The 24,306-nt window shown below is 44.7% G+C and overlaps 1 protein-coding gene across 3 annotated transcripts in view; it reads left to right on the plus strand.

Annotated features, from left to right (window-relative positions):
• Pgcka1 (PDCD10 and GCKIII kinases associated 1) overlaps positions 1 to 14,109 on the plus strand; it is a 94,576-nt gene extending 80,467 nt beyond the window's left edge. For 2 of the 3 annotated variants that reach the window (XM_078021178.1, XM_021722707.3), the window contains exons 3-4: positions 10,921 to 10,975; positions 12,398 to 14,109. In XM_078021178.1, the coding sequence (XP_077877304.1) occupies positions 10,944 to 10,975; positions 12,398 to 13,316 (951 nt within the window). In that variant the 5' untranslated portion in view covers positions 10,921 to 10,943 and the 3' untranslated portion in view covers positions 13,317 to 14,109. Of the gene's footprint in view, positions 1 to 7,108; positions 7,258 to 10,920; positions 10,976 to 12,397 lie in introns of all 3 variants that reach the window. The other variant, XM_040292547.2, reaches the window with a different exon arrangement.
• Positions 14,110 to 24,306: the final 10,197 nt, after the last annotated feature.

Raw genomic sequence — 24,306 nt, forward strand, 5'->3', positions numbered from 1 at the left:
CTGAAAAAGGCACAAAATTTTTTTAGACAGTTAAGATGATTGTGAACTTGTACCAGTTGAGGATGGGACTGGCTACATGTATTAGCTTCTGACCAAAATGGTGTTCTAACCAAATAGTCCTGTTGGACAACTTGATTCAGACCATTTCATCTGTCACCAAAAAGATTCAACACTAATGGTAGTGACCTCTGTTTGCCAGGGACTCACCCCACCACTGGATTCTTAGGGTGTAAAACTTCTGCCTTGAAACAGAACTCACCTAAACCAACCAGTAACACAGGAAAGCAGGGGCCAAGCTGCCCTTATTTCCTTAAAGCAGTGAAAAATGGCCTTCAAAGTGCTCAGCCAGCAGCCTCAGCCTCACCTGGGAGCTTGTCAGAAATGCAAATTCTCAGACCCAGGTGGATTCCTTATGACCCAGGGTGCACTGTACTTCTGTGTGTCTACCAGGATGCTCCTTCCATGCACGATACACACGGCCTTTGTTCAGTCATGAGTTGCATCTCATCTGCTCCAGGAAGGAGTCTATTCCCAGGAATAGGGGCAGAGCTTCTCAAACCTTTCCCTAATACAGTCCCCACGGGGCACAAGAGGACCTGGCAGCTTGGCAAGTGTCCAGAAGGCTGATCACAAGCTACTAGCAGAACCAGACATTTCTGGGTAGCTTCTGTTTCATTTTCCCTTTTCACACACAGCATTCTGGATTTAGTTACTGATGTTAGGCTTCTTCCCCCCAAACCCTTCACATTGGGCCATGTTTCTTTTATGATTCTCTTTGCCTCCCAGTTTATGGTCGCACACCTTCATCCAGAAGATGGGGCTCCGAGCTCAACTCTCCTTGTGGGTTGCCCACAGGGCCTGGGAGAAACACAGGGTCAGCCACAGGAGAGGCACAGCCTCGTGGACAGGGCCAGAGGAGGCACATCTAACCTGGGGAGGAGCTGGACTGGACACCCCACAGGCTCCTTCCTCTCTCAGCCTTTTCCACAGAACGATTGCCCACACGCACAGGTGGCAGGGAACAACCCAGATCTCCTATCCGGAGGTTTGATGAGCAGCCATCATGTGAAAAGAGGCGAAGCCTGTGTACAGCTATTAGACCCTTTTGCCCCCAGCAGAGTCTACCCAGTCTACAGAATAACTCCCACCCCCCACCCCCCAGCTGCCCCACGCTGCAGAAGGCTCTGCCAGATAGAACAGCCACAGCCACCAGGACTTAAAGGTGACAGCAACTATTCAAAATATTTACCACATAACTTGTGGCAAAATACCTATGCTATTTATGCCATAATTCATTCTAAGGCCTTCCCAGTACCAAGTTTCTTCCTTGAAATTAGATTAAAATAAGCACTATATACTGCCATCTGGTGGTTAATAGATGAAGTTACACCTATAAAATTCTGAGCGTGAGTCTAGAGAAACCAGTTCCCTTTTGCAAAACTTTCTGGGGCACAAGTTTGCAGTAGTGTAATCCATTGGACTCAGAAGAAATGGAAACTACCAGGAAAGAGACCAGGAAATATTCATGATAATGTAACAATTACAGCATTAATAATAGCTACACTAACTCAGTGTCTAAATTCTGTAACATTGGGCAAGTTGCAAAACTTCTCTGTGTCCATTTGCTTACCTACAAATTACTGACTCCTGATTAACAGAATCATTGTAGAGTTGAAATGAGTGAATATAATAAAATCCCTGAAACAGGACTTAGTGCATGGTAGACACTCGTACATTAATTACTGTATTTATCGTAAGTATTAGTGAGTACTGGCAATATGCAAACCATGGTAGTAAACACTTTACATACTTTTATCTCATTGAATTTCCAAAACAGTCTTGATAAGCAAGAACTCTTATCGTTCCCTTTTTGTAGACTAGACAAGGAAGCTCACCTTGGCAATGAAACTGGCCTAGAAATCACAAGGCTAATAAATGGGGCGGTTTAATGGAAACTCAACTCTGCCTTCAAATTTGTCATTTACCGCTGTGCTGAACTGTCACTGTGGTGGGAGGAGTCTTCCTAGTGTTTATATAATTTCCACCCTGTTCCATGTTTTACCCTCCACAGACACACACAACACACTATCAGCTCCCTCAGGGAGCACCCAGGATACCACTGTATCCCTAGAACTTAGCACAGTGCCTGGCACCCACCGGGGCTCAGTGACTACTTATGGAATGGGTGAAGGTGCTGCATGACAACCATCGTTCATCCAACATCTGTTTTAAGGACAGTAGACCAATGACTACATCAGGGGAAAAAGGCATCAGATCTTGGATAGGAGAAAAGACTGTATGAAATGTTTCTCAGAACCATCAAAATAATTGTGATTTACTAATGCAAAGACCATAGAGGTAAAAATGAAGTGATAATATCACTGTTATTTTTTTTTAAATCATGTCTCCGTATTCAAGCTGGACATCAAAGATCCTATTAGCCCAGGGGCACTAAAGTCAGGGGACCAGGACCTGGTTTGTCCCCCTGAATTAAGGAAATGCAACTGCCACAGGGGCAGTCCTGTACCCTCAGGCGAACAGTCCTCCTCGGCAAGCCTTGGGCAGGGCCAGAGGGACAGGCCTCTAAATGGCTCCTTCCCAGCAGGTTCAGGAAGCCTTTCACCAAGAAACGCCCATGTCAACCCAGGTGTGACACCTTCAGAAAATTTTCCTTTGACTTTTGAAAACACTTTACACGGTTTCCTGTTAAAATGCCAGTGTCCCACAGGTCCAGCTCTGGAATGCACTGGGAGCCCTCGCCCCCAGTAGCCAGCACCTCTCCCAGCCCAATGCCCAAAGGGCTAGGGCTCCAGCAGATGGCACCCCTCCACTCTGAGACCCTTTTCCCTCCCAGGGACTTTGCTGTTACACACACCTGGCCTCGTCTCGGGGTTCCAGGGCGCCGGTCAGCATTTCCTCCTGGCAAAAACACTAAAGAGACTTGTACCAAAGAGCTGCACCCCTGAGGGAATGTGGCAGAGAATGGGTGCCACAGGGAGGACCCAGGAGAGCTTGTTCCGTTGGGTCAGGGTCATGGCTTAGGGTGAGTGTGGACTTGGAACCCAAGAGACCCCAGCAGTGTTTTCATGAGCAAGTTTACAACCCCACTGAGCAGAATCCCCACCTGTGAAAGGGCAGTACTGATTCTTCAGTGCCGACCCGGGGATTCATTGAAATGATATGTAAATCTAGTCAAAGAGTGAGGAGTAGTTCTCCTTTCCCACTTTGCCATTTAGATTGTTAGGTTGGAAAGAGATATTTTGATATCATCAACCCATTTTGCAGATAAAGAAACTGAGGGATCAAGAGATTAAACCATTTTCCTGCATCCATGCCATTGGGATGGGTTATGACTAGGATTGGTCTTCTGATGGGCTTGGACTTGGCCTGGCTGTTTGCCCAAACACCACATCATTCCATTAGTTTGGGTTATAAAACTACTCTTGACGATAAGAACTATCATCTTGACCATGGTTTTTCCCAAAGTAGTCCACAAAACATAGATTCCATTGTTACTAATAAGTTTATTAGGAAAAAGTTTCTGTGCTCAAGTAATTTTAAGAAATATTGGGTTAAACAAAATGAAATAGTTCTTTTTCCTAACTGGGAACGCATGCATATTTACTCTCTGCTATTCCCAAACCCCTCTTGAGGGTACCTATGAATACATACATATCCATAAACAAATATTCCCAAATCTAGGTGACTCTAATACAATGGCACATCAACAGTTGAGAAATATATATAAGATGGATTATTTAATGGTGCTAATAATAAAAGTCTTTGGATGATCTTTCAAGTTCCCCAGAATAACAAAGGCTCCATCCCTTTAGCAGAAAAGTAAACACACCAGAAAAATTCATCCCGGTAAGTTGTCAAAACCTGCCCAGAAAGGAAGGAAACAGAATGGGTAGAGGAGAGTTTGTTTTCTAGTCCCCTCTCACCTATAGATTCAGAACTATCTATGAAGATGGGCGGGCAGAGTAATTTCTTCTGTAAAGAGAGCTCCTAGCACCTGCTGCTTATTTTCATTCATTCTTCTTATGTCAGGAGCTTGAATTCAGTAGTGACTGACTAAATATTTGTCGACTTTGCCTGCCAGCCAAGTTCAGGGAAATCCGGGATTATGTTTTCTAAACATTAGCAAGTTGAGTTTTCAAGATGGAGTCCAAATTGAATGTTCCATTTTATTATACCTCCCTTGCAAATGCTCCAGTAACTTTTTATAAAGTTGAATGACTCCCCGACAGCTGCTTTAAAGTCTCATTTAACAGAACCCTTGAAGCAGACTGTCCATAACCCTAGGAATTGTGCCACAATGTGTTAGCTGTTTCCCAAGCTGGGAAGGGGGAACCACAGTCTCTCCGATCCCTCTTAACTCATGCATTTGGCTTATGGTTTTGAACCATTGGGTCGAATGAGATTGGATCACGGAAAGGAGTAGACCCTGTGATGGAATAAGTTATTAAAATCTGGCCTGCATCCCCGGTTGATTCCCAGCTGTCACTCGCCAGTCATGATTTCTCTTCATTTGACTGATGAGGATAAAGACCTCCTGTGAGCTGGGCTCTGGGTGGGAGGGACATTGCCTACAGGAGCTTGTGTGCCTTAGGAAGGCAAACAGCTGACACACACCAAAGCTCTGGAGTGTGAGTCTGTTTTTGTCAGCTTTTTCATCACTGTGACCAAAAGAGTGTAGAGGAGAAGAAGTTTATTTGGGGCTCACAGTCTCAGAGGTCCCAGTCCCTGGATGGCCAGCTCCATTGCTCTGAGCCTGAGTTGAGGCAGCACACCTTGGGGAAAGGCACAGGGGAGGAAGGCAGCTCAGGACAGGCAACAAGGAAGCAGAGGGAGCTCTGCTCACCAGGAACAAAATATATACACCAGAGTCCCCGCCCGCAGTGCCCTATCTCCTCCAGCCACACCCTGCCCACCTTTGCTTCCCACCCAGTTAATCTGTTTTGGTGGATTAATCCACTGATCAGGCCACAACTCCTAATATAATCATGTCACCTCTGAAAATTTTTTCATTGACTCTGGGGACACCTCATATCTAATCCATAACAGAGTGCCTCTCTGAGATGAAGTGGTGGATAGGTGCAATATTCTTTATGTGCCTCCAGAGATCCAGGGCCTGGGACCTTATGCTGAGCCAGGACGACACCTGTGTGGACTGCAAAAGATCAGTGGGCTTTGGATGGACTCTTTCCCAAGCCCTTGCTCCACGGCCTTCTTCATACAGAATATTTTAATATCAGTGACTTCTTGGAGGAATCCTAGCCCAGGGACAAACAAAGAGAATAAGAACTGCTCTTAAACTATTAGATGTGTGTGTATGCACGCACATGTGTGTGTTTTCCTTTTAACTTTTTATTTTGACATGATTTCAAACTGAAAAACTTCAAGAAAAAAAAATACAGAAAATCCCATGTACCCTCCATGCCAAGCTCCTAAATATAAACATTTACCTCTTTTGTTTTATTTTTCTCTCTGTCTACACGCTCTCTCTTAACACACACATATGTGCTTTTTTTTCTGGATCATTTTAATGAGTAATAGATATCATGATCCTTTGCCACTAAATACTTCACTGTTTTTTTCCTAAAAACAAGAACATTCTTTGATAGAGCGTTAATACAATGGTCAAAATCAGGAAATTAGCTGATATGGTACTGTTACCTGATCTGCAGACTTTATTCACACTTCTCCCACTTGTGCTAATAATGAACTTTTAGCAAGAAGATTGTGTAGTGCATTCAGTTATCACATCTCCTTCATCTCCTGTAACTCTCTTTATTTTTTCATAAGGCTACACTTTCTTTTTCCCTTTGGCAGTACCAAGGATGGAACCCAGGGCCTCACACATGGTAGGAAAGAGGTCTACCACTGGAGTCCGCGCTCAGCCAACATGACTTTGTTAAGGAGCACCAAGCAGAGTACTGACAGTTGTCTCAGTCCATGGTAGAGATACCATTGCAGCCTTGCGCATGGGCAAGGAGATCCTCTGAGACTGAACATCCTGTTCTCCTCAAACTTTCACACACTAGACCCCGCGTCCATCCGTGGTTCTTATTTTCATCAGTTATTATGATGATGATCATCGAATGGCAGTTGTTCTAGTCCTTTCTTCCTTGTATGCTTGTTGGCTGACTTTCTACTTGTAAAGCTTTCCCTTCCCCCATTTCTATTCATCTCAGTGCCCTTGTGAATCATTCAACGGGCTGTAGTCCTCTATATTAGTAGTATTGATTTTGATGCTCTAATGGTTCCAGACATGGCCAATAGAAGCCCATGAGCCGACTCTCAGATCTTTTTACCTTGACCCTGTCATTCTTCAAGATCACTATTTAAAGGCAGCTCTTTCAGGGTGGGTTGAGCCTTTTTCTATATTCCTTGACTTCCTGATGAATACTCAGGCAATTCCTCTGCCTGGTTAGAAAATTCCTGGCTCTCCCTGGTCTCCCCCCCCCCCAATGTCCCCATTGCAAAACAGTATTTTCCTACCAGGAGGCTCCATAAGTAACTGATGTGAATTAGCGTGGCCATCTTCAAACACAGGACTATTTCATTTCAGCCAAATACTCAGGAAAGAGTCACCCCCCCACCCCGACCCTGCACTCCAGGAGCAGGCGGGCGCCAGCAGCCCACAGACACAGTCACCCTAATGGTGTTTGTTTTTCCCCTGTGTAAACCAAGGGATGATTGCGAAGGATTTGCCCTTTGCTTCCCTGTTGCTTTCCCAAAGAGAAAGCAAATTTTGATTCTGCTTAGCAATAAAGGGCGCCCAACAACTCCGTTCTTAACTTTAGGCTAGCCGTTGCCACAAGGAGAGCAGAGTAGGAAGCTCACAACGGGTCCTTTGGGGCTCAAGCTTACTTCATAGGAGTGGGTATTTTTGCCACCACCGTGTTCTCAGGTAGTATGAGGAGTATATCCCTCGTTGCACCTGGAAGTAGGAAAACTTCTTGCTAAAAGGAAGATGTGGATGTAGGAGTGACGTATGAAAGGGGAAATGAATTGAATTTGATTTGACACATCATATAAGGAAGAATGATACGGGCATGCTGGGGCCGGGTGTGAATACATTAGTCCCCACCCTGCTCACCAGCTGGTCACACAACCTTGGACGTTAAAGCCTGTGGAGAGAAGGAATGTCTCTGGGGAAGGAAAACACGGGGTGGTGAGAGAGGTCAGAAACTGGAACCAGGAAGAGGCTGTCCCCACCGATCTGCAAAGGCACGGAAGCATGGCCCGCAGGTATGGAGCAGGTCTGCAGGAAGCCCATGTGGTATGCCCTTCGGGGGGGTGTGGGGGAGAAACCAGACTGAAACTGACCCTGAAAGGAGGAAAACTTGGGATTGCATGGCTTCGAAAAGCAATACAGACCTTGTGGTTTTCCAAGGTAGGAGGGAGCCTGAAAGCCATAGGTAATGATAAGAAGCAGGGAAGAGGTGGGTTTTGAATTAGGCTGTTAAATCCTAGCAGCATATTTTGGTGCAAGTTGCTCTACGGCCTCGGCCCCAGCAGCAGAAAGTGGGGAATAGACTTTCTAACTCGGGGCTCTCTAGTTCCCAGGTCCATCTTGCTCAGCCTCTAGGGAGCTGGGAAGCGGGGGTGAGCCAGATGTGGTTCAAGATGCACTGCCCTCTCCCCTCCTCTCCTGCGCTCCCTCCTCCTGGCCTGCCCTCCCTTCTCCTCTCCTGCCCTCCCTCCCTCCTTCCTTTCTTCCCCAGGTACAGCTTTTGAACCCACTACTATTAATATTTTATGGTTGATATTTTATGATTAATATTTTATGATTGCTTTAGTCACATGATTACAATCCACAGTAGGTCTCTCCAATTATCTAAGTCCCCTCTTTCATTTTCTTTGAACTTTTCTTTACTAGCTATCCTCCTGCCTTTAAAAAAAAATAATAATAATTAATTAATTAATTAGGTCCAAGACAAACAAAGGTACTTGGAAAGGGTTGGGAATTCAGAGCTGGTTGTGGAGCTTGAGGGCAGGAGTAGAGAAGGGGAGGAGTTGAAGGAGGGAAAGAGATGCAAGTGTTACTTTTTAATCTGTCCTGTTTATCCAGGTGAGCTGTGAATTACTAGCAGGAAATAGGGACATGGGGGGGCGGGGGGGGCGGGGGGCTGCAGCTGGGAACACAGCCTCAGGCTTTGAAAATGGGTAATTTAATTGAGAGTGCTCTGGAAAAGTGCAAGGTTGTACACATATATTCCTAGCTCAGCTCCCTGGTGATTTCTCTCTCTCTGCAACCACAATCATCTTCACACTTAAGGTTCATGTCTTTCAAATAGTGTCACAGTTGATAGATAGGTATCACTTGGCCCTCATTCCAGAAGCAAAGCTACTTGGCAGTGTTGATGCTGTAGCTTGTATGCATATGTCACAGCAGCTGAGTCACATCTTCCATGGGGACAAGGCTTGCATGTTTTTAAAGTTGCTGAATATGTTGTATCCATACAAGGCTAGGTAATATAGTGGTCTTTGCTTATTCTGACTACGAACTTATGTATCCCCCAACAACACCGTGGGCAGGTGTCCTGTTACCCCCATTTACAGATGAAGTGACTGAGACCCAAAGTTACACAGTGAGTAGGGAGCAAAGCTGGGCTGGGAACCAGGTTTTCTTTCTCCAGAGCTTGCCCTCATAACTCCTGGGTGACATGGTTGGCACAAACTGAAAATGTCTCCATTGGTCATAGAGAAACAAAATGCTTACAAGTCTTGCTCTCCATTTTAAGCTACATCCATTAGAAACCCAAATGTTTACTAACTGTCCCCAGAATGTGAGATGCTATCCTAAGTGCTAAGGGATTGGGCAGGAGAAAGCCCTTCTCTCATTGAGCTAATTTCCTCCTGAAAAGATGGATCAGAATCACATCTATGTGATTCTGGACACAAAATGTCCAGTAGTAGCATTGGACATGCTAGGAAGAAAAATGAAGGACAATCAGAAAGACAATCAGGGTGACAAGAAATGGGGGGCAGGTGGCCTAGTGAACTCTTTTATAGATCTGTTAGCCTTCCCAAGAAGACTTCCGCAAGGGATTCTGTGCTCAAGAACACACTGACTTGGGCATGTGGTCGTTTTCTGGATACTTGGAAAAGTTACTAAAAGATGAGAGGGTTAAAAGCAACAGAAGTTCATCCTCATGCTGTACTAGAGCAGCCAGAAGTCTTGAAATTGGTATCTCTAGGCTGAAATCAAGGGCCACACTCTTTCTGAGGTTCCAGGGTGAATTTGTTCCTTGTCTCTGTGACCAAATCCCCACCTTCCTCTCAAAAGGATTTGTAATTGTCTTTTGAGTCCACCCAGCTCATTGAGCAAGTTTCCACATCTCAAGATTCATAACTTCAGCACATCAGCAAAGACTTTTTTTTTTTTTTTTTTTTTGCCATGAAAGGTAACATTCCCATACTCCAGGAATGAGGATGCAGATATCTTTCAGGGAGACGGTTTTCACCCTACTACAGGATGGTGTTTATGGATTTAATTTTTCAGTGCAGTAATCTAGTTGCCTGTGACCAACCAACCAATCTATGCTTCTTAAAAATTAAAATTTTTTAAAAAATGTCTTTTGATGCAAAGGTTTGTGCTATAGCATCCTCAGGAATCCATCCATAACTGAAAGAGGGAGGAGAAAGACCAGGGAGGCAGCGCCAGCCCACAAATGAGCCCTCTTCCTATTGAGTATATCTTTAAAGACAAGGGCCTGGGGCTGTGGGTGGTGCTGTCTGAAGGCTGTAGATATTGGAAATGAAGACTAACTTAGAGATCCTTGAGCACTGATTTTTAGGGGTTTTGGAGCAGACCAAAATAGCCAGTTTTACATGAAGAGAAGATTTGGTTCAGAGGGAAAGGATGGAGTGAATCCAGCTTGGGAAGGGGCTAGGGACAGTGGGCCGGTGGGCAACAAGTCCAGTTTTACCAGGATGCCCCAAGGGGAATGTCTATGACCTGAGAAAGAATAGAGTCATGAATCGCAGCTGGGATGTCTCAAGGAGCTGTGGAGGAGGACTGTTCACCTCACTGGACAGAAAGCAAGAATGGAGGAGGAGGATCCAGGGACCCAACTCACTCTTTAATGCCACACCCCCAATGACCTAACTTCTTCCCTCTAGGACCCATCTAAAGCTTCCGTGACCAATGTGCCACAGGCTGGAGAACAAAGCTTCACATATGGGCCTCTGGGAGCCATTTAAGATCCAAACTATTAGCCAGGCATGGTGGTGCATGCCTGTCATCCCAGCAGCTCGGGAGGCTGAGGCAGGAGGATCACAAGTTCAAAGCCAGCCTCAGCAAAAGCTAGGAACTCAGCATCTCAGTGAGACCCTGACTCTAAATAAAATACGAAATAGGGATGGGGATGTGGCTCAGTGGTCAAGTGCCCATGAGTTCAATCCTTATACTACACCCGCCCCACAAAAAAAAAAAAGATCCAAACTACTACAGCACCCTTTCATGCTAGAGGAACTGACCTCTGGCAAGGAGCCCTCTCAAAACCTCTTCTGCCTTCTGTTTCTGCACGGTGGGCTTTGCCCCAGTAAGATTCTTGTGTCCTCCATAAAAGGCACTGGACTAGACAAAGACACAGGTCTCTTCTCTCTGTGGCATTGTTCCGTGCACATGTTCCTCATCTGTAAAACGGGAATGGAATGGATAACTCATAGTGTTGGGAAAGGGTCAGGCACAGAGGCAAGTGTTAGCACCGTCTGGGAACTTTGAATGGGTGATTTCAGAGACATGGAGTTACTCTGGGGAACCAGCGCCTTCCCTCATCAATGTGTTATGGTTTTGCCACGATTTTCAACTTTTTAAATTTTGAGCATCTAAGAAGGACAAACAAACTTATTCCTACTCACATATCGTTCATAATGTTCTCTTCCCTTCTACACTTTCTTTTCCAGATGGTAACAAAAAAATAATCCAGATGGGGTGCAGGTGCTGTAAAATGATACAAAGGTAAAGTTGAACAAAGACTTCTTCTAAATGGAGGGATTTTTGATCATCGTGAAGCTGCTTTCAAAAACCATGTTATATAACATCAATTCAAAAATAATGAAAATAAAGAACATGCATGTATTCAGCGCCTTGGGGCATGATCAACATTGCCAATGCCTCACGTGTAAGGCTCTCTTTGAGTGTCATTTAGAGGAAATGTGGCCTAGATTTTTAAGCCTTTCTTGCTCACTGCTCAAAACATGCAGCGAACATCATCATTCTCTGAGACTTAAATTTGGTTTGGGCTCAACTGACATGAGAGAGTGTCAACATAAAAGAAAGCTTGAGTTTCAGAGGATACCTGAAACAGCATCATTAAAAATGAATCCCCCAGTCCCACAAGGTGCCTATAATTTTGTTCATAATAAATTTCATAAATTTTTGTGTAATATTAACTGTCAGGGGGAACAAATTAACTGAAGATCTTGCTTCCTTAACAAATAACACTGCTTTTGCTCAATTCCAAACACATATAAATTTGACTCCTCTGTCATTATTGGATGTTTGGAATTTTTAAAAAATATTTATTAAAAGTCCAGTCAGTCCTCCACATTCCTGGCTTCTACACCCCCGGAGTCAACCAACCACTCATCAAAAATATTCAGAAAAAAATGACATCTATACTGTGAACTGTGCAGACTTTTTTTCTTGTTATTTCCTAAAAAGCTAGTCAAAACTATCTACATAGCATTTATGTTGTGTTAGGAATAATAAGTAACCTTGAGGTGATTTGAAGTAAAAAGGAGGCCACATGCAAATGCAGGCCAGAAGCAAATATAATCCCATTTTATATGGGAGAAGAGCATCCAAGGATTTTGGTATCCAGGGGGGTCCTGGAACCGCTCCTCTAGTAGATCCTGAGGAACAAAGTTGTTTTCTTTTTAATGCCACTATAATCTTCATACTTATCATTTTAATGACCACATAAAATCCCATCAGGGAGATAAACCATCAATAAGATACTTAACCCCTTATATCTGATTTGTGGACATTTGTTGTATCTACTTTTTTTAAAAAGATTTTTTTTTAAAAAATGGACACAATATCTTTACTTATTTTATTTATTTTTATGTGGTGCTGAGAATCGAACCCAGTGCCTCACACTTGCGAGGCAAGCGCTCTACCACTGAGCCACAACCCCAGCCCCTGTTGTATCTACTTTTTTATTTTAAAATTTCACAAATCACTTTGTAGTCTACCACTCGCCTCCTTCGGGACCTCTGGTTGAACTTTCCTGCTAAGGGTAGCATATTTTTATACCAACTATATCTATTAGAGTTAGACCCACTTATCTAGGGTTAAAAGCATAATCACAAGAACTAGTTCACGCCCCGCTCCTCTGTTAGGGTACAAACTGACTGATTCCGCTCTTTTCGCCCCCAGCTATCTCTTCGATCCTGTTCCAGTGGCCTCCCCGGGCTACATCAATGAAGTCAGCAGCTGCAAGTTGGATGAAGAAGACCCTGTGAAATTAAAAAGCAATCAGAGCAGCGAGATCCTGGTGCATAAAAATGTCCTTGCAAGTGAGGGCTTCAAGAGGACGGAGGGTAGAGGCCAGAGAGCGGGTCCCCAAGAGCCCTGCTGGCCTCACCAAGAGCCGCTCCCACAGGAGGATGCAGGAAGTGGACGCTGGGAGGAGAAGCCGGGCAGTGCGGTCAACGGCATGGGCCCCACTGCAGCTCTGCAGCCCACCAGGAACCCCAGGTCCCACCAGAGGGACAAGGGCTCCAGGGCCAGTCCTACAGACAGTGTGTACCCCACTCAACCCTTCCTTGAAGGAGGGGACACCAGGAAACAGGACTGTGTGCTGCCAGCCTTGGAAAAGACCCAAGTCGTCCAAAGTGGGGACTTTGAAGTTCCTTCTAAGGTGGAAAGTTTTGCCTTGGAAGTACAAGGTCATGACCTCCAGATACCAACCCCGGATTACCCTCAGCTGTGGGGCACAGCTGTACACAATGTGGATCATGAAGAAAAGGATTATCTTTTCAAGAACCCCAAGGAGGATGAGCCTCTGGCGGGAATTCTTCCCAGGGTGGGCGAGCAGGGTTTGAACGTGCCCTTCCCCAGGAGGAGGAGCTGGGACTCATTAAATGAGGCCGTGACCACAGAAGTTCTAAGCATCTACTTAAAAGAGCAGAGTCCTGTCACACCTGTGGTCAATTCCAGAATTGAACAGGAGGAAACGGATGATTCTGATGGAAACAGGGATGGGGAGGTGGTGGACGAGGATGCAGCAGTGGCAGAAGCCCTCGCGGCACTGGAAGCTGCTACTGCAGGAGAAGACTTGGATGAGGCAGATTAGAGGAGGGAAATGGTGCAGGCAAGAAAGCTAGTGTCATGCTGAGCAAGTGGAGAGGCATTTGCTCCTTGGACGTGCAGCTGATCCTTCTGCCAGCACACCCGGGGACAGCTGGCCAGGTGTTCACATCCAGCACCTGTTCCAGGGGTCAGCATTGTGCCATGCCACCTGCTAAATATCTGGAGCATCACTCTGTGTAAATAAGCTACCATTGAGGACACTAAAATAAAAATCAGAGTGGGCTTCGGTATCCACATCCACAACAAATGCAGATATTAAATAGCTGCTTGCCAGTCCTCCATGGTCTCCAGAACATCTGGCACAGATGTCCATGAGGACGCTCTGAAATGCCAACAAAGGCACACAAGCATGGAGCACTCTGTCCAACTGCAGATTCTTGACCCTACTTTGGATTGCCAAACATTGTACCCCACCCAGAAAAGGTAGCTATCTGCTTAAAGTGCCTACGGTGTCCCCAGAGCATGGCTTAACTTCAGGGACAAACACCCAGGGAACTAACAACTGACCCCTTGTTGGATGGTGAGTTAAGCTCGGCAGCTCTCAGGTGAGCTGAGCCAACCAGCAAACACGTGGGTAGGCATCAGCCGTCATCTTAACACACCTTGACCTTAACTTTTTTACATTATTACTTTTTAATCTCCTTTGGGATTGGGGAGGATGGCCAAAATAATTCTTAAATTTTGTCATATTTGTGTTTTAAGTTTATGAGTTTTGGAACAGTAAAGCCATATAAGGAATATTTTTATGCCATTAAACTGATTCTGAATAAAATAGACAGCATGCGTGTCTCTCTGTCTTGACTCAAAGGAGGGTCTAACTTTCCCAGACTGAGTATCACTGAGTGACTCTCTTTCAATTTGACGGTAAAGTTACAGTCAAGGAAGAGACCAACTTGATTTATAGAGCCTGGATTTGGCTCTCCATTCCTCAAGTTCAAACTCTGGATACTCTGATGACCTGTGTGATATGACCTTAAAATGAGCAAGTTTCAGCCTTCTGATTTATAAGAACAAGATCAGCATTCTGACACTGCGCCTTGGAGAATTTAGAGAGGTTAAGGATGGTCAAAACTATCTAGAAAAAAATATTAACCTAGAATGTTTTGGTCTGGTCTTTTGTAACATGGGCCCTGCCACTAAACTCACCAGACAGCTCTCTTTTCTCTTTGCCCATCTGTTAATGGAAAATATAATAATAATATGTATTGTAAAAATTATTGGGCAAGTCGGGCTGGGGTTCTGTCTCAATGGTAGAGCGCTTGCCTAGCATGTGTGAGGCACTGGGTTCGATTCTCAGCAGCAACACATATAAATAAATAAAATAAAGGTCCATTGACAACGAAAAATAAACATTAGGCAAGTGTTTAGTATAGTGCCCGGCACACAGTAGGCACTCAAAAAATGATGTCTTATTAGCTAAAAGTAAATTCTTTTAAAAATCTTTTATATCCTCACAACTGAAACTAATACTGTGAAGGATTTATAACATCACTGCTTTATTTTAGTAATTACCATAAAACACAATTTCTGAGCCTTCCAGCACCTTTAAGGATGACATGCTTACCAATGCCTAGCGAGCGGCCATATCTGGGTTGTTTGGAGTCGCAATGACAAGCCACCTCCACATATGAGGCCTCTCAGAATCCTTAATGGGTAAACTATCGACCTTGTGAATTGCATTGAAGGTGTATGCTGCTGGGTTTATTACACCAAAGGTTTAATATTTCAGAGTGTACACGATTTCAACTCTTTCCCAAGTTCATCAGTTGGAATTATGTTCAGCTGCATGGAATAAATGGCTTCTAAAAGCAGAGGTTTCTGGAAAAAAAAAATTCTGGAGATAGCAGTCCAGGCTGGTGGAGCATCCTGTGCATCAGTGATCCATGTTCCTTCCAGCAATTTGGCTTCTTTTTGGTCCAAAATGTGAGGGCAATCTGGCTGTGACAGATGTCACTCCATTGATTGCCAGGGTAACATTCAGCTGATCTGGCTGGCCAGGCGGGTGTCCCCTTCCACCCTCACCACTCCATGTGTGTCCCTCCCAAAGATGTGGGCCAAAGAGGACGAAATTCCCCAATAGATCGAGGAGGACCGTTCTTCTAGCAAGGGTATACAAATAGCTGCACTCCCCTGCTAGAACCTCCAAATAAGCTCTGCAAATGACCTGCCTCTCCATGATTCAAGTTGGTCCATGCTCATGGTTTCTTCATTGTCCAAAATGGCGGCTATGGCTCCAAGTCATTACATTTGCTTTCCATACAGGAAAGAATAAAGGGTCAAAGATCACACTCTCTTTCTATTAAGAACCTCCCCAAAGTATAATTCAACCCTTCCACTTTTACTTCATTGGTCAACATCTGGTCACTTGGCCACATCTAACTGCAAAAGAGGAAAGTCATCAGCCCAGTTGTGTACTTGGCTTTCTCAAATAAACACGGGATGTTTATTTTGTACCGAAAACGGGGAGAGTGGATGTTGAGTTTTGAGGTGGCCAACTTACAGTCTCTGCCACAGCAGATCCTCAAAACCCAAAAGCCTGGGATAGAGCTGGTTGGCAAAAGCTGGAAGATTGTGTTCACATTGACTGTGGCACAGAAGGGACTTTAGCCTATGATTCAGGGAAGTAAGGACTAGACAGCTGCCACGATCCCTACTCCCCTCTAGCACCTCCAAAACAGATGCACCATCCTTAGCCAGTTTCCTCACACCTCCAAAATTCAGACAAGGAAAGGAAAGGGAAGGTATTAGCCACTAAGCCTTGCCTTTTCCAGAAACACCCTTCTGCACTCAAATGCATAGAATCTTATATCAGACCTGCTGCAGAGCTCCCCATAACTGACAGCTCTCTCAAATTATATATATATGTTAAAATATAAAATTATATATATTTGTGTTTTATGATAATATATAATATATAAATTATATGTATATGAAAATAGCATTTTGCAATACTTCAAAGAGTTAACAGATGGCTTAAAATTTCAACCTCCCCCTGCCCTAAGGCAATCCTGACCCTTTTATCTTTACCCCAATATTTAGGCTTCCCCCAAAGAACATCTAAGGAAGGTCAGAATGTTTACACTGGAAGGAATTCCAGATGGGTTTCATCTCCCAGGTGGCCTCGCAGCTGGCTGAGCATCCTCCCTGTGTAGTGTGTAGTGTCTTCTTTTGCAGCATGGAGCCACTTCTCAGAAAAGTGGTGTTGAAGACGTGACCCTTTACAAACTCCTGGACAATTTGGAAGCACTGATGTACCTGACAGTGACGCAGCAAGTGTGACCCGTGGCAACACTGTAGCCCACATCCTTTAGCCAAGTTAAATCTCAGTTTTGAATTAAGATTATTTTACTGATATAGGACATGTAGGTTCCTTGAGTTAAGAACTTATGTTGGGCTGGGGATGTGGCTCAAGTCGCCTGGCATGCATGCAGCCCGGGTTGGATCCTCAGCACCACATACAAACAAAAGATGTGTGTCCGCCGAGAACTGAAAAATAAATATTAAAAAAATTCTCTCTCTCTCTCTCTCTCTCTCTCTCTCTTTAACAAAAAAAGAACTTAGGTTTAACTTTTCACTTGGAGAAATTGCACTATCGTATAAATATGAAATTCAATGTCTTTCCCGGGTTGTCCAAGCAGACAGTAGCAAATTGTTATAACTGACAAACCAGATCCCCTGAAGAATGAAGAGAATTTTAGGTTGCCACATAGCACATGCTCATCCATCTTGGCTATATGTCCTGTCCTACCCGACTCTGCCTCTGTTCTCTCCCTACCTCTTCCATCAGTACCTCTAAGCAGGCCTATGAAGAATGAATGAGATGTGAGCAAAGAGATCCTGATGTCCCTAGTTTGGTCATCTGTGTGCCCTGTGTCACTGTACCAACCCAGGACCTGGCCTCTCGTCTTGAACTTAGACTTACTTTTCACCAAAAGGGCACCTATTTGCACACATGATGGAAAATAGGGAAATTCTTCCTTTTTTTTTTTTCTCTCTAGATAAAACTTCATTTGTTTTTAAATACTCTACTTTAGAGATGGTGACAACTAAACAGAGAAACTGACGCTTGTTTCTCATGGTAAATGTTTTCCCTGAGAATTTATGGAGAACCAAGTAGCTATCTACTTATGCACTAAACATGTAAGTTTCCCCATGCATCAGGCCCAAGATATCATGCGCTGACCTGTGAAGTGTGCCCAGCCCCTAGCAGGATGCCACTGGACACCAGCCAGGAGGCTGAGTGCAACTGACTCTCACCTGTGCAAGAAAGTAAGCACCTTGGACTATTAGCTACTTTTAGGGTGTCTCCACTTAGCCCTAAAAGTGTGTTTGGCATAGAGAAGGAACTCAGTATGTTATTTGTTAAATGAAAGAATAAAAATTCTCCACACTGTGTCTGAGGAGACATCATGAAGCCAAGATTTCTGAATGCACCAGGCAAGGTGGTGCACACCTCTAATCCCAGTGGCTGGGGAGGCTGAGGCAGGAAGATTACAAGTTCAAAGCCAGCTTCAGCAATTTAGTGAGGCTCTAAGCAACTTATTGAGACCCTATTTCTAAATATAATATAAAAAGGGCTAGGGATGTGGCTCGGTGGTTAAGCGCCCCTGGATTCAATCCCTGGTACAAAAAAAAAGAAAAAGAAAAAGATTCTGAATGCTAATTATAACACTGCAACTTAGCCCTTGGTGACCTGCAGGTAGGCACAGGGCCATGGGAAGACAAGTCTGTATGAATTTGAAGGTGTAGAAAATAGAAAATACACAGGTCATTCACCCTTGGAGTACCCTGCTCCATTGGAACACTAAGGCCTTGGGGTCTGTAGAAAGTGCACACAGGAGAATCTTGGCAGTTGGGATCAGTTCAGTTTTTATAGGGAGTCTGTGTTCACCTGAGGAAGGCAATCCCAAGGTGAGTCAAAATTCTTAAGAAAGTCAATGTTAGGATTAAATAGTTGAGAATTTGGCCAACCTCATTTCAACCTCTTGAACTCAATCTTCAGAATCCTGAGGAAGAAAAAGAAAATGGTGTGCATTTGTACAGAGACGACTAGATCTCACTCTTCTCTTGGTTCCTACTGGTGGGAAAAGTGCACCAGGGATCGACTTTTAGTGTGGCTCCAGGTTCTTGAAGCTTCTGACCACATGGCTCATGCCTGCCATTTCAAACACGTGCCTCTCTAGTCCTGATAGACAGTGTCCAGTGGACACTGAGGGACTATTTACACAACCCAGCCTCTCTGTGGAGACACCCACGTTACCACTAGACCGACAATGGAAAGGTGAGCTTCCTCATGCTAAAAGGCGTGAGAAGAACCTACACATCAAGCACCGTGACCATATCTTGAAACTTGGTTCCTCGGTTTCATCACCTGGAAAGTGGAGGTGATGGCTGTACCTCTCCCTGCACTGTCATGAGACTTACATGACACACTAAGTGCTTAGCACATACCCAGCTCGAGGTAGATGGTAAATGTCAGATGTGACTCTATTCCTGGCTAAGGTCATTGGCCACTTTTCTGAGGAGCATTCAACACACTTGGAAGTAACTGAAACTTGATTGCTACCCACAAAAGTTCTCCCGACCTCTTCTAACAATAGTGACTTCTTTTTCTTTCTTTTTTTTTATTTATACCAGGGATTGAATCCAGAGTCACTTAACCACTGAGCCACATTCCCAGCCCTTCTTATTTTTTATTTAGAGTCAGGACTAAGTTGCTTAGAGCCTCACTAAGTTGCTGAGGCTGGCTTTAAAGTTGCCATCTTCCTGCCTCCGCTTCCCGAGATGCTGAGATTATAGGTGTGGGCCAGCACTCCCAGCATAATTTCTAAAGTGGATAAATAAATCCTTTTCTACCTACATCAATAATTATCATCTAAAGTAAAAAATGCAACATGGGTCACTTAAAGTCTTTATTTTCATTATTATGACATGATTGTGCTTTGTTTTTTTTATTTTCAACATTTTTTTCACAATACCTTTACTTTGTTTATTTTTATTTTTATGTGGTGCTGAGGATCGAACCTGGGGCCTCACACATGCACCTAGGGCCTCACACATGCTAGGTGAGTGCTCTTCTGCTGAGCCCCAGTCCCAGCCCCCGATTTGGTTTTTATTTAGCATGGCTTACTCAGAGATATTGCCTTGGGGCGTAATGTATTACTCCAAGAGTATTTTGCGTAAGATTTCTCAACTGGATCAACTTGGACATAAAAATAAATCTAGTTCTTTTAAAACTCACTGACAAGCCCATCTTCTCAGAAGAGTGATAGGTTAAAATCTCAGCAAACAGAAAGAGAACACACCCCTTATCTTGTAGATATGGGTTCATTCAACATCAGGGGAAAAAATTCATTCTTTCAAATAAGGCTGGACAGAGCACTGGAGAACCTCAGGCTTGGTGGGTGCTGTGTGCCTCTTGTACCAGGCTCTTTCTGGTCCATGGTCAAAGGTTAAGCAATGTGAATGTGGCAGGAACATCTAGAACCGACTGTTAAATGGCCAAAGTCCTATCTCACTATGGAGGGTTTGACTTGGCAACTCTGGCACTTGGCAGCTCTGAGGCCAATAGACAGATCTATGCAGTGTCCATGAGTGAGTGTCAACTGTGCCCAGTGTGGGACACACCAGGCTCAGGGCGTGTCTCAACCATGCACTGTCTTCACTCTATGGTTAGAAAACTGGAGTCCTAAGAGGTCAAGGTCACAGGTGGCCGAAGCATCGGAAGGCCAAATCTGGCTCTTACTGGGAGCTGTGACCATAAGTGCTGGGCCAGACCAAGGGAAAGTGGTGGCCCTGAGGTGATGAGGGGAGAGGGTTTGCAAGAACATTCCAGAACTGAAATTCATGTGGCCAGAACTCCGGCACCTGAGCCAAGGCAACTCTGGCCGCCTTGGCTGTAGGGTTGAAAGCCAGGCTGCACAACCCACGTGGCTCTGTGACTCCTCAGGAATCTGTGAATACCTGCACTAACCACGAGTTATTTTCATTTGCTTTTTTGGTCACAAGGGATGGAACCCCAAACTAAGTAAGACGAAGGAGGAATTTCCTTGAAACATCCATGAAATGTACTTCAGGGACAGGGAAACCAGGGGCTAAAAGCAGGCAGGACTCCTCCCTCCTTCTGCAAGTTCCCTTCCTTTCCAGCTAGTCCCCACCGGGCCCCAAGCTGACACCTTCTCCACCTGCAATGTGCAACACTCCAGGGAGGGGCTCCTCCGAGTCACCAGCCCATCGTGGGGATGTTCGGCTGCAGTCAGGGGAACAGGGTACCCCAGTGAGTTTTAGGAGAGGGAAGAGGGATTCCCAAAGGAGAGGGTGTCATTCCCAGAGGTACGTACGAGCACTGGGTTGGTGGAGGCTTGGCAGTTGACTGCCCCTGCCCCTGGATGTCTCTCTCTTCAAAACCTGAGCCCTCCTTCACTCTGTGGCTCTCCCCTGAGGACTTTCAATTCTAACCGTGGCTCAGTTCAGAATAAGAAATGTCCTAGTCCAGACAGACTCTTAGAAAAAGCTGTGTGTCCTGGGCCCCTCAGTCTACTTTGATTAGCTACAGAGGGACAGATGCACACAGGCCCATTACCAAGTGCTATGGTTTGTCCCCACCCAAATGCATGCTCAAATAAATAATTAAGTCACCCAGGCATCACCCCATAAATGGGTTAGTATTTCTTGAAGGACTGGTTATGTCTCTTCAGCTTGGATTAGGTCTCTCAGAAGTGAGTGGGACCTTGTGGGACTGCATTTAGTTGTCTCAAGAGCAGGCGGTTATAAAGCAAACTCTGGTGTTTTGCCCCTGCTGTATGGGCTTGCCCACCATTTTTGCCCATACACCTGCCATATGACGCCACTTGCCATGTTTTAACAAGCATGAGAACTTCACCAATGTGAAGGCCCATACTTTGACTTTTTCATCTTCCAAAACTATGGGCCAAAATGAGCCTCTTTTCCTTATAAAGTACTTAGCTTCAGGGATTTTGTTATAACAACATAAAATGCACTGTCTGGAGATTGCAGCAGGTGTTGTGACTACAGCATTTTTCTAACCCTTAAAACCCCTTGAGACAGGTCATTTTACAGAGGAAGACATTGAGGCTCAGAAAGATAAGGTTATTTTCCCAATATCTCACATAGTGAGCCGCAGATCCAGGGTCCAAATTCAATAAGAAAGGTCATACTAATGCTCTTGAGACCAAGCTGCTTCCAGTAGTTACACCACTTCCAAGAAGGAAGCAGGGTATGTATGGAATTCCCTCCAAAATGGAACTTAGTCATCACTGCCAGCATCCAAGGCAACAGCCACAGGAACACAAGCTCCAAAGTAAGGAACTGAACCTTCTGATGAGAAAATAAATAAATAAATAAGCTGGCAGGATCAGAAAGGAGTAAGGAAAAACTCAAATTTAGTGTTTTACTCATAAAATACCTAATGATATTCTTTCACTTTTAAAGGTAGACCTTTTTGTGTGTTTATTCATTTAGCAAAAATTCATGGGTGCTTTTTGTGCAGGAGGCCTGAAAGGTAATAGCCACAAGACGCCAACCGCCTGCATTGTTTGCCTTCGGCCAGCAGAGGGGGCAAGATACCTGCTCTGTACACAGTAGCTGAGTGGCAGGCGATCCCTGACACTAGCTGAGCTGGATGGGCAACGCCACCTAAAAGGTAGGTGTTTGTAGCTACATTTAGGGACCTCTGGGAAAGATCTGAGAACAGGTTTGCAGAATGGTCCCAGAAAGATGAGGAAAGAAGGGAATCTGTAGCAGGGTGAGGTGGTGCACACCTTTAATCCCAGCTATTCAGGAGGTTGAGACAGGAGGATTGCAAGTTCCAGGTCAGCCACTGAATGAGACTTAAAATTTAAAAAAATCAAAAAGGATTGGGGATGTAACTCAGGGACAGAGCTCCCCCAAAAAGCTGTCTTTGCATAATACTAACACACCCACCAAGAGAAAAGGGTCAGAGGATACAAGAACTGGAAGTGGGACCCCAAGTGCCTTCATCACAGCCAAGCACTAGGCAATAAGCCCACCTGCTTCCAAGTCCCCAGCAGAGGGACCAGCTCCTCCACCTAGTCACTGCATCACCTTGGGGCACAGCAAGCCTAGCTAGCAAGATGGGTTTGAGAAGTGAGTGCAGAAGGAACAAGACCCAGGGAAGGTCTGCGGGCAGACTTGCCCAGAGCTGCCAGGGGCCAGGGGCCAGCCTAGCACTGTAGAGTGGACATTGGGTTATCTGCCACATTTCCAACTACTCGCTGCTCTCCTAGGAGTTGAGCCAGACAGTGACTCTGCATCCCACTTGTAATAGAGGAGTTATGCAAAAGGCTGAAGAATTAAAAACCAAGTCTATCACCTCAGAGATCCCTTTCAACTATGAAACAAGAAATCGGGGCAGGGGGGCTCTAACGCCCCTGCTGGTGCGTATGTTCCAGGTTTCTGGGTTTTCATGAGGCAAAAATTATAATGTCAACTTTTTCCACTTCCTTAGCATAAGTTGTTACTGATCTTGTTTTCAAGGAAAACACAGACGAAAATCCCAAATCAAAATTCAATGAGGTACCACAAAGTGTGAAAACACACACACACACACACACACACACACACACACACTTTTAAAATTTTAGCCAGGATATGAAGGAAAGCTGGAATGTAGACGGTAACAAATGAGTGCTACCAATGAAACACGTAACCACTTCTCAAAAGGACAAAAGGGAGCTGTCCTAAGTAAGTTCAGCTGGCTTGACTACATGTGGTAGGCTAAAAAAAAAAAAAATTTTTTTACTTGAAATAGGGTTGAACAAATTATATAAAAATATTGTAGATAATAAGAGTGAGATGTTCTTATTATGTAGGAAGAAAATTTTTAAAATAAGCAGAAAGTTTAAGTGAATCCCATGGAGTAAGATGGGGTCAGGAATCAGAGCCAGGCTCTTATTTAGGGTATAGAAACAGAGCAGTGTGTTCACATGCATGGGTTGGGGGGTGTGTGTGTGTGTGTGTACGTGCATGTGCACACACACACACACAGGGGAGGCCTACAAACTGGGATACCAGTAGCAACAAGCACACTAGTATCCTCGTCTTTATTTCTCCATCATTCTCCAAATTAAGAAACCAGGGCTCTTTGGATTAGTGATTGATTACAGGTCTGGGGCAAGGAGCATACAAAGAGGTGAGCCTGCAGCATCTCAAGGTGCTCCAGAAAGCAATAAAAGATAGGGGAGGGGGACAGAAAAGGCAAGGAAGGGGGAAAGGATGGAGTCACACCAAAGGCCAAAGGCCCAACCTGAAAGAGCTCTAATCAGTAATAACCAGTGGGTGTGGAGCGGGTTGAACTGCGTCCCCCAAAAGACATGTTGACATTGAATTCCCAGCATCTTGAATGTGACCCTATTTGGAAATAGGGTCTTTGTAAATGTAATCAAGACGGAGTCACATTGGATTACTGTGGGCCCTGAATCCAATGACTTGTGGCCTTATAAGGAGGGGAAAGGACGGAGACACACACACAGGGAAGCAGGCCATATGAAGACACAGATCATGAGGCAAAGCAGCTGCCACCTAGAAAGGCCAAGAGCCACCACCCGCCACTGACCCCAGAAGTTAGGCAGGAGGTGTGGGCCTGATTCTCCCATGGAGCTTTAGGACTCAACTCTGCTTACAACTGGATTTCGGACTATAGCCTCCTGAATCGTGAAAGAATAAACCTATGTTGTTTTAGTTCACCCAGATTTTAGTCACCATTGGGAGTCCTAGGAAACTAATACAGATGGTAAAATTACCAGATGACATTTTAAGCACAAATAAAGTGTGCATCTAATTCCAAAGTATCTCCTCGCAAACATTTATTCATTACGAGGGAAAAAATGGCAACTTTACCAGAGTGACACTTGCTGACACCACTTCAACCCCATGATCAAAGTGGACATCACTAGGTCATCACACAGCTTTATCATGTACCCTTAAGATGACAC

This window comes from Ictidomys tridecemlineatus, chromosome 9, assembly GCF_052094955.1.
Source record: "Ictidomys tridecemlineatus isolate mIctTri1 chromosome 9, mIctTri1.hap1, whole genome shotgun sequence".
NCBI lineage: Eukaryota > Metazoa > Chordata > Mammalia > Rodentia > Sciuridae > Ictidomys > Ictidomys tridecemlineatus.